General features: G+C 37.8%; 1 protein-coding gene across 1 annotated transcript in view; it reads right to left on the bottom strand.

Annotated features, from left to right (window-relative positions):
* Positions 1-497: 497 nt before the first annotated feature.
* PDK3 (pyruvate dehydrogenase kinase 3) overlaps positions 498-14,902 on the bottom strand; it is a 74,930-nt gene continuing 60,525 nt past the window's right edge. Inside the window, exons 11-12 of the mRNA XM_012784586.2 lie at positions 14,362-14,501; positions 498-10,603 (exon numbers count right to left, since the gene is read on the bottom strand). Coding sequence (XP_012640040.1) covers positions 10,573-10,603; positions 14,362-14,501 — 171 coding nt within the window. The 3' untranslated portion in view covers positions 498-10,572. The remainder of the gene's footprint in view (positions 10,604-14,361; positions 14,502-14,902) is intronic.

Genomic DNA, 14,902 nt, shown 5'->3' with positions numbered 1-14,902 from the left:
CTCAGGAATCTGTGTTTAACCAGCATCTCAGGTAATTCTGGCAGAGGTGGTCCATGGCCAAGCCACCCTAGTTTGCCCAAGGCAGTCCTGGTTTATTCCTATTTATACAGTTGACAGCAAAATTACTAATAGTGCTCTTTCTCAGTCTCAAAAGTATATTGACTTGGACCATATATTATATGGCCTTCTTTCCCCTATCCACAGACCACATTTTGAAAAATACCACTAATAGCTTTCTAATATTTTGCTCATAGCATATTCCCCCTAAAAAGCTGACCTCAATGTTCCCTGCTACAGAGAATCCAAATAACCTATTTTTCCTTCAATCAATCATAAGAATTTAAGTAAGCATCCATTTCCAGCAACTTGCAAAGGTGCTTGGTGCTGTTAATGTACTGAATCTCAGAACCCGAGAGAGAGAGAGAAGACGATGTTTATAGGTGGGAGTGATGAGAATATAGACCAGGGCTTAGAAAACACCACGCCAATGCCAAGAATCACAACTACCACTTTTATTGTTCTGATTATTGGGGTACAGAATTGTCCCTGTGCTCCAGGACTAGTTTGGCTATGACGGACACCACAGATTGCGCTGCAACTTCTGGGGAACATTATCTGAGCCACACACTTCTCTGGCCATGTTTTTCCAACAATCACAACAAAACACTTTTCTCCATGGAACACGGAATGACAAATTGTCTCAAAACAAAGTCATCCCTCACTCATGACAGGGCATTACCAGCCAGGCTACAGAACTTGGGGGGCCAGGCTCCATTCTACAAACAAAGATGCTTGGGAACAGTGAACATGTGTGTACATTTATCACCGTAACTAAGCTGACAGAGGCATGAAGCGAACCAGGTCAGACTCAGACTCATGGGTATAAATGTTGTAATTGAGAAGAGAGAATCATAATTCTAACAAGGAATGTAATGGAAACAAAGGAGGCAATAAATCTCAATTCGCCCACACGGAATAAAGTCAATTTAAAATTTTTAAATACTCAGTACTTTATATTTTCTAGGTAAACCTTGCCTTGGCTGTCCATTCAAGAGTCAAGATACATTTAGTTTAATCTAAAAAATGTTTTTATGTATATGTACAACTTATTGGTCAAAATCACATATCAGCTCTAACAGGAACTTTTCAAAATGAAAAGCAAGATACCGAAGGACTTAATGTGATGCGTTCCCCAGGAAGTGTTACCCAGGCATCTAGGGAAGAAGGGAACAGATCTAGGACCTTGTCAAGCCCCTTTTATTTTGCTTTGCATGCTTGTTGCGACAGCCAGGCAAAACCTGCCTCCTGAGAGCAGTCAGCGAGCGAGGCCGAGAAGATTCTACCTGGTTCCTCTTCAGTTGCAGGCAGTCTCAAGTTTTTTAAGATGCCTACAGTTATAAGCCTTAGCTGTAAAGATTCTAAAACATTGTAATTAAACATGTGGGATATTACCTTGACTTTTTAGAGATAAAGGCATAAGCCAAGTCTTTACTGTAAATATATAGTACCTTTTAAAATACGGATTGAGGTTACCCACGATTATAAGTTCAGACGGCAAAAAGAAAATGGAATTTGTGAGAAAGGGGTGCCATGATATAAACAACAATAGAACATTTTATATTCATCCTACCTGTTTTCACAAACTCCTATGACACCACGCCACTGACTTCCAATGGGATTTAACTTCTGTAACTGCCTTTTAAATGTCTAGCATTATGTGAACAGCCAGAACAGAGTTAGAATTAAATGTTAATATTCTTTTTACTCCCTCAAAAAGAATCTCAAGGTAAGAATATTTTAAAACATTAAGTAGTTCTGTTATTAATAAGCATTCCACTCTAAGTCTGCCATTTTCAACCAATTTGGAACACCAAGATGAATTGGAGAACAATTAAATCAGTTCGATGCATCAGAATTAGACATTTCTTTACTTTGCTAGCTGCAGGGCAAACATCGCTTTGTATATATATGATCTTTGACATTTGTGCTGTTTTGGCCCATTTGTAACAGTTAGCCAGAAAATTCACATGAACATGCCACTTTTAAGTTAACAGAAGTTAGAATTATTTAATGGAATGTTCTTTTAAGTGAAAGTTTATCCCCAAAGGAATCAGTCCTAATGGAAAACACAATCCTCACTGAAAAGCTAAGAAGCAAAATTATCAAACAAAATCAAATTGCAGGGTTTTTCTATGGGAATCTCAGAGAAGCATGATACAGAGATCTTTGTTTACCTTCTAGACAAAGGAAATTTGGTTGTCCTTTATCATGAAAAGAGCAAGGTTCAGGTTTCTTGGATAATCTTATGCTCCTGAGATTGTGATACTTTTTAAACTCTATCTCTGAAATTTAGATAAGAACTATCAGATCTGAACACACCATGCTAAAGTTCCAGAGATTTCCGTGGGATTCTTATCAAAGGCTATTCCCTGAGACAGGCTAGGGTAGTGAAAACGTAATTATCTGAGTACAAAAAAATATACATATAAAATCAATTTGTTCTCTTTACCTTTTCTTTTAAAGAAATTACTAAAATAAAAAGATTTATCACTATAGTCTAAACTCTTGTTTTACCTTTGTTACTTTTTTTCTTTTAAATGAACATTTATTGTGAGCCCAGACACACACGGGAGGCTTTCACACACATTCTCTCTCCCGATACTTCTCTTACAACCATCACTTATAAAGAACTAAAAATACAGTTCTTACAATTTACATAAACTTAGTGGAATCCTAAAATAATTAGCTAGAATGCAACTGTAATTCTTCACATTTGGAAACTATAACATGAATAACAGCAAACTTAATGGAATCCTAAAATAAGTAGAACTTTTAAAGAATGCAATTGCAATTCTGTACTTTTGGAAAATATAATGTGAAAAACAAATCCAAAATACCTCTCTATGTAAATTAAAACTCAAGCCATGGTATTCAAAATTAAAATGATTTACATAATCTACTATACTTTGTGTTTTTTTTAGTAATTAACCTTCCTGCGGCTGATTTTGTTCTCCTTAGTGTTTGCTTAACTAAAGTGCTTAATAAAATTTCTACAGAATATATTACCCTCTCCATAGATGAATATTATTTTGAACTACAATCTGACAAAAATCTAACTACATTTAATTATGCTTGATTAATCCAAATGTCACTGAGAGATTTATAGAACAGAGAAATATTTTTCAGGTTAAGTTCATACTCTTTCCACTATAAGCTTCCTGGATTCAGCATTATCACAAATTTACTATCTCAGTGCTCTACCATTTTAAAAAATGCCCAATAGTCTAGATTAGACCATGGGCCTCCAGACATCAAGCTCTGCTTCTTAGCATTTTCAAGAGACAAGCAGACCTCTAGCAAGGACTAAAGTCACCACTTCCAATTGGGAGGTATGCTGCCCCGACACTGAAGCGGAAGAGATGGAGAGAACTGAAGTCAATTCTCCGCCATGGGTGTTTTATGAAAAGAAATGCACACACTGGATGCATTTTGGACTTATTAAAACACTAAGGGATATTAAGGCGAGATAAAGGGGGGGGCTTTCTTCTAATGTAGGCACATAACTGTATCAGATAATTTCTTGGAGACTTTCAGTAATGATGCCCCAAGGTGCTTTTGCTTATATGAAAATAAGTTAATTTAAAGGGTGACAAATTGGCCCTACTGATGGGAATAATTAAATGCACCCCATCTTCTCCAGTCAGTTAAACCTCCCCCTGCTGGAGATTTAACTCAACTCAGCCCTACCTCCAGCCCAGGGGCGACCAGGCAAGTGTAGAGAACTGTGAGTGCCCACTGTGGCTTTGATGTTCTCTCTGGGGGAAAGAGGGACAGCTGTGGAGTGCCACCTGTGTCACACACAAAGTGACAGCCCGTGTCTTGGCCACCGTAACCCTATCACCGGGATCATGGAGAATTCATGTCCCTATTTTACAGACAGATGAAAAGACGGAAAGAGAGGTTTCTCAAAAATTCTGTGACCAAAATATCGCTTTCTTCATTTCCGGGGGGTGAATACAGCTGACTACAGTTTTCAGGTTTAGGAGGGAAGCCTTCTTGGATAATCCTTTCCTCCACCTCTAAAACGAGTTTGGAAATGTTAAATAGGGTCTCTCCTTCTGACAAGTAGCTATTTTAGCTCCAACATCATCATCCAGATCTTAAAGCTTGTATTTAAATAATGATTTCTGAAGTCCTAAAAAGACAGGCCCAGAACCTGCTGTAATTGTGTTTTTGTTAAGAGGAAACAGCAGCCCACACTGTTCAATGAAATTTGATTGTAAAAGCCGAATCCTCTCATCGACCACTGCTCCCCATTGGTCAGCAAGACAATAAACTGAAACGAGCTCAGTCCATTCTGTCTTCCCAAAGCCACTGTGCAGGGACCTCGATGGGGTCCCCTGCAGAGCCAGGCACAGAAGACAGACTCTCCAAATTCAGATCAATAAATACAAAGGTGAAAAGAACTCAGAAATCACTGATACCTCCTCCTCTAAGGAACATACTTGTCCATGATGAAAACAACATTTAGAAGGTCTGAAGCTGCCCTCGGCATCTCCCTTCCTGGCTTTATTTTTCTCCATAGCACTTATCTCCCAATTGTACTATACAATTTCCTGATTTTGTTTCCAGTCTGTCTCCCCTAATAGGACAATGGGCTCATGAGGCAGGGATTTCTGTCTGCTTTGATCACTGCCACGTGCCTAGCATTTAGCAGAGTTTCTAGCACACAGCAGACAATGGACATTATCTAAATGGAGGACTGAACATAGCTTTCCTTCATAGGACTCCTCTGTCTGCCACCTTCAGTTCATCAGTCTCTCTTACATGTGGGTACCTGTCTTCAATTCTCCATTTCACACCAGGACAGACACTAGGGCAAAAACTCTGGCCTCTGGGGAAGGTACTGCCTAGGGTAGAGGTTGGTGACTACAGCAAGGCTGTCATTCGTGTTCCTTAATCATTACGCTGGAACTCTGAAGGTGACAAAAGTTTGCTGCTGCTTGGCTAGTGGTGATCTGCTGACCACGGAGGCAAGGACATGTCAATCCTACAAACCAGACAAATAAAATCCCCATCCTCTGTGATCTTCCTACAAACACACTTTTAAAACATTAACTGGGTGTGCTTTGGTGGTAGGCCCCAGGTCTACAGACCATTTGAATATATATTGGTGACTAACAACAACAACAACAAAAAACTCTGATGAAAGCTTAACACTTTTCTATTTCTTAATAAACCAAATCTTAAAATGGGTTGATTGAAATGACAGGTATGAAAACCTGTGTGACAGTAAAGCTCTCAGAAGGGTTAATCCCTTCAGTGGGACAGCTCAACTAGCAACTTGTAAGACGAGTTTAAATGTCTCTTGATAACTCTGATGATGTGCTAGCCTGAAATATTCTATCATATTTAATCAACTAATTAATAATTATCAATGGCTGATAACTTCATTAAAATGTCACATGTCCCTGATTTTCAAACCAGGAGGTACAGATCTCTCTAATCAATGAGACAGGAACCTGAGTTAAAAGTTATCTTTCCACGCAGAACAGCAAACAAAAATCCTGTACTGATTAAATTGTTAATGGTCCCTTCCTGCTGGCAATATTGGCTCCTTCTGTTTGCTAACATATAGATTATAAAGGACATTATCTTTAAAGTCAATGTTTAAGCACCTGGACTGCTGGGAAACATGACAGGATAAATGCATGTTTATATAAGTGCTCCTGCCCTCCAAAACACACATCCAAAAGTTGAACAAGAAGCTATCTATAATGAAGCCACAACCTCATACCGGGGACTCCAGGGGAGTATCTGACAGATACAATGAAGTTGAGACAAAGAGGGCTTCTCGCATTTGCCGGGCATTTCTCCCAGTCTCCAGCAGGCCACAGTTACTGGGCAGTTCATGAGAAGGCTCCCAAGAACTCTACCAATCATTTCTTAACTTGGCTTAACAGGGACTGGCAGCAGTCAGAAGAAGCTGAGTGCACTCTGCTCTGCGTGGGCATGTTTCCAGAAACAAAAACGAGGAGGGGAGGTTCAGATCTCAGATGCACCATTTGTGTTCATTCCCTCTGGCATCCTAAAGAGGGAGAGTGTGGCAGGAAGCAGGAGCAAAGGAGAAACAGTAACTCAGGAGCCAATCGCACAAATGCTAACTACATATGATCCAGCAGAGCACAAGCAGAAACCTACCGCACCCTTGCCAGGGTGACAACTAGTAGGAATGGGGAAATGTAAAGGGAATCCCTTTCTCCCAGTGGGACCTGGCCACCCCCGGGGCAGAGGATTCAACAGCATCCACAGAAGGCACTTAGAGACAACATATCCCAAGGAGACACTTTGCATCACTCCTTATTCCCCTACATCCAAATAGCAGAATGAAAACCAAAAACAGTTTCCACCATTACAACTCATCACAGTTTGGGTGCTCAGGTGATCATTCAAAAAAGTTTCACTTCAAAAAGGAGGAGTCAGGAAGGATTTACCCACACTGTTTGGGGGCAGATAGAATTGGTCCCATGCAAAGACAAATAACAAGCAGAAAGGGTCAGCATGATACTTGTGCAGCAATATAAAAGCAAAACAATACAAGGAAAGGAATGAAAGAAGCAAAAGACAGATACATATTAATACATTGTGGAAAAAGAATGAGTTTGGAAACCACAAAAATCTCTGATAAAATAGTCCAGACCTCAAAGAAATGAAATAAGGAATCAAAGAGAACAACATAATGAGCTAAGGAAAGACAGATAAAAAATAAAACAGAAGTGAAAGCAACATTATAAGCAACAAGGCCCAGAATCAATGATACAGAAAACTGAGTCAGTCAATGACAAGGACAAAACTTGAGAAAAAAAATCCCACAGCATGAAGAAAGATAAGGCGATGAAAGCCATCTAGGGATAAATATGAAGGACAGTTAACAGAGAGCCAACATAAGGACAAATCCTTGAGGAGGAGAGAATAAACCAATACAAAATGCAGAAAGGCCTTAAGTGACAATATCTAATGCTCACTGTGCACCAGAAAAGCCAACAGACAACAGTCAATCCTGAGACATACCCAAATAAAGTTACTGAATTTCAAGAATAAACAAAGAATCACAAGTATCCAGGTGAACAAGCAGGGCATTCACAAGAGAGGAAGAAAAATCTGTCTGGATTCAGACATCTCAGCACCACCAGATTTAGACAACAATAAAGCAACAGCTCCAAAGAATCAAGGGAAAATGGATCTGATCCAAGAATCCAATAGCCAGCCAAGTTATTGTTCATAAGGAACGGCAACAGAAATACATTTGTAAATATGCAAGAAAAATCTAACCGAAGCTGTAATCCAGTCCACCGAAAGATAAAAGCGGAGTCTTTGTATGAAAAGGCTGGCAGTGAACACTGAATTCATTCAAACATAGAATTAAGTCTAAATAACTCTCGTAATTACCTATACAGTTTAAGTTGCCTGTCTTTCTAGGTAAAAGCTGCCAAATCCATTTGATTATCTCTTCTAACTATGCCAAAATGGAAACACACAAAAGAAAACCTCACTTGAACAGAATTACCTTGCACAATAGAAAATTTTTGGTTTAGAGCTTACCCTTGAGGATTAGTATACCCAGGAAATTCCTCAAAAGAGATAATGTGAATTACCTGGTGTACTGTTCAAAGCACTAGCCTAGGAGCGAGAACACCCAGCTGCTCACTTTGGTTCTTCCATTCACTTACCAGGCCACCTTTGTACCACTTAAGTCTTGGGATTCATATGAAAAATAAAGATACACCTGCACGATCCATCTCATAGCATCATAAGGATCAAAGGGGTTATGTAAGTGAAAGTTCTTTGGCATCTATAAGCAACGCTGGAAAACCACATGATGTTTGGATGAAAAGAACCCCTATATTAAGGAGCCAAAATCAGAGACAGAAAGGACCAGGTGGCTCCTGTGGATCCATCCCTATTTCTTTCTTTCATTTCTCTACAGTTTAAAGTCATCACTTAGCACTACAGAAAGGAAATTTCAGTCCATCCACAGCTCCTGCCCTGAATTATTTTTAATTTGGAGGCAATGATGGTTTAAGAACTAGATGTTGCTCCACAACCTAAGGTAAATGTCTGTCAGTTTTCATTCTTTGATTCAACTAATATTTATTAAATACCTACTATGTGACAGGCACGATTTCAAATAATAGACATGGACCCCCAAATACTTAAAACAGAGTAAATGAGAGGGGAATACAGAGGATAGGGAAAGAATTGAGCTGAAAAAGGGTCAATGTCTATTTATGTTACAACCTATATATAAAAATCTCACCATTTGCTTATAGACAAAGCCAGCAAACAGCTAGAGGATGTAAGTTCAGAGAATCATAGATAGCTGATGAAAAGTGATAAATAAATACTTGGTAAACTGTGAGAATGCAAGATGTTCCTGAAACTCTTCTTGTGGTTACTTTAAAAGCAAAGACAAATTCTTAACGGAGAAAACAAAGACAGGAAAAGCAAGATTAAGTCCAAGTCAGATGGAGATGGGTAAGCTAAAAAGTATGTTAGTAAAAGACTACCGATTAGGGTACCACAACACTGAAATACATCTTTATTTTGAAAAAGGCTTGTACAAGGGAAGAATGTGACAGGATTTTTCTACACATTTTCCATATTTAACCCTTCCATGTGCTGCTTATGAGGGTGTAGCAAACAATAAAGACACTGCCAGAACAAGGTCGTGGGTAGCATGACTTAAATCTATTGTCTCCTTTCTCCTACAGTGTATCAGACTTGAAAATATAAAGGAGTATGGTGGGAAACTGAGGCCTAGATACTGATATACTATCTAATGTTTGTAAGGAAGCTAGGGTCTTTAAATGTTAAGGACCATTCTTTTTAAATCTTTTACAGCACACAAAAATAATCACATGGAACAGTCTCATCTGGCAGACACTGACTTGGTCGGTCCTCAAACCAACTGGCTGACATACGACCCATCTCTTAACCATTCTCTCAGAAGTACATTGGTATTTCTTTTACCTGACTCATTATATATGAGTTCCCTGTTGAGATGCTTCTAGGGATGGAAGAGATGAGATCTTTCTAAAGATGAAGAGAACTATCATAAGCTCAGGTAATATAAAGAAATGAAAGAAAATCAGACTCAGAGAAACTAAGAGAAATAGAGATGTAACAGAGACACATGCAGCTGGTCAGAGCACAACTCCTCCTAGGGAAAAATCCCCCACTGCTGTGGCACTGGGGACAGGTGCATTGATATTATCAAATGACTAAAAGAGGAGGAATAGTTAGCAAGTTAAAACTTCTAAAACAGTGGACTCAATACTTAAAACTTGGACTGAAACGTTTACATGAACATTAAAAAAGAGGGCAGAAGGCAGAGTAGATGATACATATGAAAAACTGTCGTGAAGAGAAGCACATCCTGTGGAGCTGTGTAAGATGTTGGTTTTAATCTGGACTCTTAGATGGCTTCTATTTCTAACGGTAAATATAACATCATTCCTCTTTCCTTATCCAAGCCCTCTACCAATTGCTACTTTCAACTTTTACTGCTAAAATAAAGGATTGTGAAAATCAGATTGCACTGACAATTCTAAAACTGGCTAAAATTAATGAAAATGAAAATTATGAAGACCTAGAGCATTTTTCAACAGCAACTAGATAGTCTATTTTACAACTAGTAAAGTGCATCACACAGGAAAATCCAATTCATTAGAAGACTACAAAGGAGTATAATATGACAAAGGTATAATATTAGATTGATGAAAGTCTGACAGAAGCATAAAAACTCCACTTCCCACTCTACAAACTTGATACTGACTAGGAGGCAACTTTTCACCTAAGATCTGTGAAACCAAGCAGCAGTTAAGTGAAAAATTTCAAGATAACTTTTGGAGCACTTTAATCAACAGAAATACATGAACGATTTTTAAAATAAAACCAAGGCATCAACGAGTAAGATCTAACATGAAAGTAGCCACACCTCACAATGAGAATCCGATCAGACAGAAGAAGGCAGAGTCTAAATCAGAGAATGGAGGAGGGATGCACAGGAGAGAGGAAGGGCCCTGGGACTGAATCCTCAAGGCATGCTCAGCTGATGTCTTCCACCTCCAGGTTCCCGAGGCCCTAGTTGGAGGTTTGGGACAAATACGGTATTTGGTCACAAAGAGCAACAGTAGGATCTGCTGTTCCTGGAATGGGGGAGGAGCTCAAACCCTGGGGGCACTGTAGACACTAGAGACTCTACAATGACTGACGAGATGGAGAGCAGGAGGGCACAAGAGCTCCAGGGAGGCTCTGTGCTCTTCTGTGACAGGCGCCAACCACACCACAGCAAGATACTATGCAAAATTACTCAAGTTACTACTTTAGTGGAAGATCTGAAGTAACTACAGGAAAAACTCCGTGGAAAGGTCCAGCTGGTATGGAGACAATATATATTCAAGCACTAGGAATAACTATGGTGCCACGCTCAGAGTTGGTGGAAGGAGTCCTCTCTGGTTGACTTGCAGATGACAATCTTTCTTCACAGAGAGGATCAGAGCATTCAGTTCTCTAGAAAGTTCTATTAGTCTTGATCTTGTCCCTACAAAGAAAATAATGGGAATATCCACAGTGAGTTTATGAGTACAACCCCCTCTGTTTTAACCAAGACTACTTAGAACATTTAGCTATAGTGATAATCCAAAAACCCTTGCCTTATCTCTGAATTATTTTTTATGGTTACTACAGAAAAAGAATTACCACTTAATTACTTACATATACTTTAAAACAGTTCTTTACTCTCAGTTAAAATCCTGATTAGAAATGGAGAGTGATTGCTAATGGGTATGAGGTTTCTTTTTGGGGTGATGAAAATATTCTACAATTAGATAGTGGGGAGGGTTGCACAACTCGGTGAATGCACTAAAAACCACTGAACTGTATATTTTAAAAGGGTGAATTTTATGGTATGTGAATCTCGCTAAAGCTGTTACTAAAAAACTGTTTAGCGAATACATTTCCTTACAATTTCTAAGAAAATTTTCCTTAAGAATAAATTTTCTTAGAATTTCTCACGTATAAACACCTAGTGAATTTATCATACCTACTAAATACTTTCCCCAAATATGTACCAATTATTTTATTTGTATAGTTTAGCAATTTTAATTGTCAGGCTAAGCATTTTAGACTTTTAAAAATGGCTTTCTACTAAAATTTGTCTGTCTAATAACATATTAGAAATTAAGGCTCATAATTAGCATACAACCTGCTAAGCTATTTAGAGTTTTAGAATCACCTTTAAAACAATATTCACTTAAGGCTACCTTTTGCAACCAAAATGGACCTTTATTATTTATAAAGATGGCTTCTGCACTACTCAAATTACTCCACCTATCAGCACAATAGTTTGAATTAATTAGTCGCAAGGATGCTGAACGTGCTATTTGACTTACACACAGAGTGAAAATGGAATCGAGGGAAATTGATCTGATCCAGGTATTTCAAGTTGATTTACCTTAATCTCAGCCACGAATGGGGTGTGTGTGTGTGTGTGTGTGTGTGTGTGTGTGTACAAACCAAACTCTTCTAAATTTCGTCATTTGAGATGAGTGGCCAGTGCAGCAATAATGCACTGACATCCATCATGACACCTCCATAGAAAAAAATAAACACCAGTATAGGTACCCTTTATATCACTTATCAGAAAAGACCAATTCTACTATAATAGTACAAAATTGCAAAGCTATTGATATATAAACTATTAACATATTTATATACAAATATCTTTCTGTTGCATTATGTTGGGGATGTCAAGAGTCAAGGTTTTCGGGGTAAGAAGAAATATATACAATTAAAATATATTAGGGAGAAACTGCAATGTTAAGAAAATAAAAATATCAATATGAACATTATATGTGTGTGTGTTTGTGTGTATCTTTGTCCATAAAAAGGGCCTAGGAAAGATATAATGAACACTCTCACACTCTCAACTCCCAGATTACAGTCTCCAATACTGATTAAAAATAAATAGGTCTCCTTGGGGGAAATGGTTGATTCCAGGACAGGGGCACAGAAGATATAAGATGAGCCTGGAATATCATCTTGGGCTAGAAAACTTTTGAAGATTAATGGTTTTATGTCAATAGAATACAGAGGATCCAGCTTGAAATAGCTCCCATTGGCCAAAGGTGCACCAATTTAGGCATCAGAAAGGAAAAGCACCACTATGTACAATAACATAAATGAAACTTGCAGAAAGCCAGATACAAAAAGGGAGCACACTATATTTACTTTTGTTTTAAGTTCAAGAAGAGAATCTATGGTGACAGAGACAAAAAATGGTTACATGGTGGAGAGTGGGAAGGGAGAGGAATTTGATTTGGAAGGTGTCTTTTGGGGCACTACAAATACAGATATAAAAATATATCAAGCTGTAAACTTAAGATTTGTGCACTTCAATATTATCTGTTATGCTTCAATAAATATAAGTACTGATTAAAACATATCAAAGTAATAAAAATCTATAATATCCTTAATACTCAAAATGACAAAGCCATAAACTCACTTGTCATCATTTATGGCGGCTTTTAACCCAACTTCTTACCTTGAAATCGAGCCAAAATAATCAATGGGGGTAAAAACCATTAGGTGAATCGCTGATGGGTAAGGATACATTTGTATAGTGCCAAAATACCACATAGATTACTTTCTAGTGAAAAAAAGGAAAAATAACTATGCCTAGGAGGGATCAGACAGCCATCACTTAAACTATGGTCTATCTTAACATCACTTAATGGTGGATCAACCAGATATCATGGGTCTCATAGTGTAATGCAACAGTTTTGGAATACTGTTTTGGAATAGCTTATGGAATATGCTAGCAAAAACTGCTCCATTAGCCTTTAATCAGCTTCTAGTTTATAGGAAATAAAGGGAATGGGGAACAAGCCAAATGACATTTCAAAGAAGCAAACAAATCAAGGTGGGACATTTTGCAAGAGAACTGACATGGTCTGTGAACAACAAAATGTACTAGCTTAAAAACAACTTAAGATTACCCAGATGTATTATGTGGTCCTGGAAGAGATCTCAGTTTAGATAAATCAGAGGAATTAGAATGAGATGAAAGTTTATTGACATGGAAAGGTGGGGATGGTTAAATGAAACAAAAGCCAGTTGTAAAACAGTATGAACAGTGTGATCTCATTTGGGGAAAAAAATACATGTGCACACAAATAACAAAACATCTGGAAGAACATACAAAAAGCTACAGTAGTGGCAATCTCTGGCTTGTGGGAACACAGTGGTTTCTTTCTTTTTTGGCTTATTTATGTTGTCTAATTTTTTACAATGCACATATACTACTTCTCTGTTAATAAAAGATTATCTTAAATGAAACCAAGAAACAGAATCCTTACTGTTGCTAGTAGAGTTGGAGCTTAAAGACAATCAGAAGAAAAAAATTGAAAGCCAAAGATTGGATTATGTTCCTTATTATCATAAACTAGTGAAACTTTTTATTCTGTGATAATCTTTGTTTTTAAATTTTTTTATTGTGATAAACTATATATAACATTGAACTTATCTTAATGATGGTTAAGTGTATAGCTCATTGGCATTAAGTACATTCACATTGTTGTGCAACCATTGCCATCCATCCATCTCCAGAACGTTTTCATCTTCCCAACCTGAAACTCTGTACCCATGAAACAACTCCCATTTCCTCTCCCCAACGCCCAGGCCCTGGAAACCACACTTCTACTTTCTGTCTCTGAATCTGACTACTCTAGATAGCACACATAAGTGGAATCACGTATTTATCCTTTTGCGCCTGGCTTATTTCACTTAGCATAATGACTTCGAGGTTCATCCATGTTGTAGCACATGTGAGAATGTCCTTCCCTTTTAAGGCCAAATAATATTCCATTGTATGGATAGACCACATTGTGTTTATCTTGACTGAAAATTTTAACTTCATTTTTTTCAGTTTCAAGCCACAACATTTCTGTAAACATTCATCTGTCAATCTCTAAGGATGATGACAAACTTAATTGCTTTTTAAACAAAATTCATGGCAAGCTAAAGCCCTGCTCTCTGTTGCTAATACCTCTATGGTGCAAGAATTCCTAGAACAGTGGGACCTCTATTTGAATGGCTACTCTGGCTACCCGATTCTTGCTATCTTTCTGTCTGGGGTAAAAAGTGCTCCAATCTCTCTTTTTCTAGGGATCGCTTTGCTTTTCCAGTGATAAAACTGTAAAGAAAATTTAGCTGCAAGTAACAGTCAATCATCTAGATGGTATTAATACATTCTGGGGACAAATCAGATACTTTATAATGGAAATCAAAGTGGTACATTACTGTTTAACTTTATATTTGGAAGCATCTCTAGGTTCTCTGCTGGGATTGCTCCAGTCGTCAGCTTCAGGTGTGGTCTTGTAATGGCGCCATGCGGACTTATTAAAAACTGGAAGTCTCTCAAATGATTCACTTGAAAGAGCCTATTGGAAAAATAAAAATATGCACCAAAGGTCCATAGTGGCATTTTTCTCATGTGAAATACTTACTTAAATTTTACTATTTAAGATATCAGAAACCTTAACACATATTTCTGAAATTACATCAAAATTATATTTTAGTAGTTTACTTAGCCTGGCCAGGAAAAAATTAAAGCTTTTTTTAAAGGAATGAAAACATTCACTCATTCAAAACCAGTACTGAAGTACACATGACCAGAACAAAACATATTTTAACTCCATTAATACCTCTTTAAGATGCTCAACTATTTTGACTATATATTCTTAGACTAAACACTATTGTTCAGTAGGCAACTGTTCTCCCAAAGGGCCCAGGAAGAAATAAAGTCTTATACATATCATACTTATAAACATACAGCATGAAG

Source organism: Microcebus murinus, chromosome X, assembly GCF_040939455.1.
Source record: "Microcebus murinus isolate Inina chromosome X, M.murinus_Inina_mat1.0, whole genome shotgun sequence".
Taxonomy (NCBI): domain Eukaryota; kingdom Metazoa; phylum Chordata; class Mammalia; order Primates; family Cheirogaleidae; genus Microcebus; species Microcebus murinus.
Note: the sequence above shows the minus strand (reverse complement) of the source record. Positions and strands in the feature narration are given on the sequence as shown.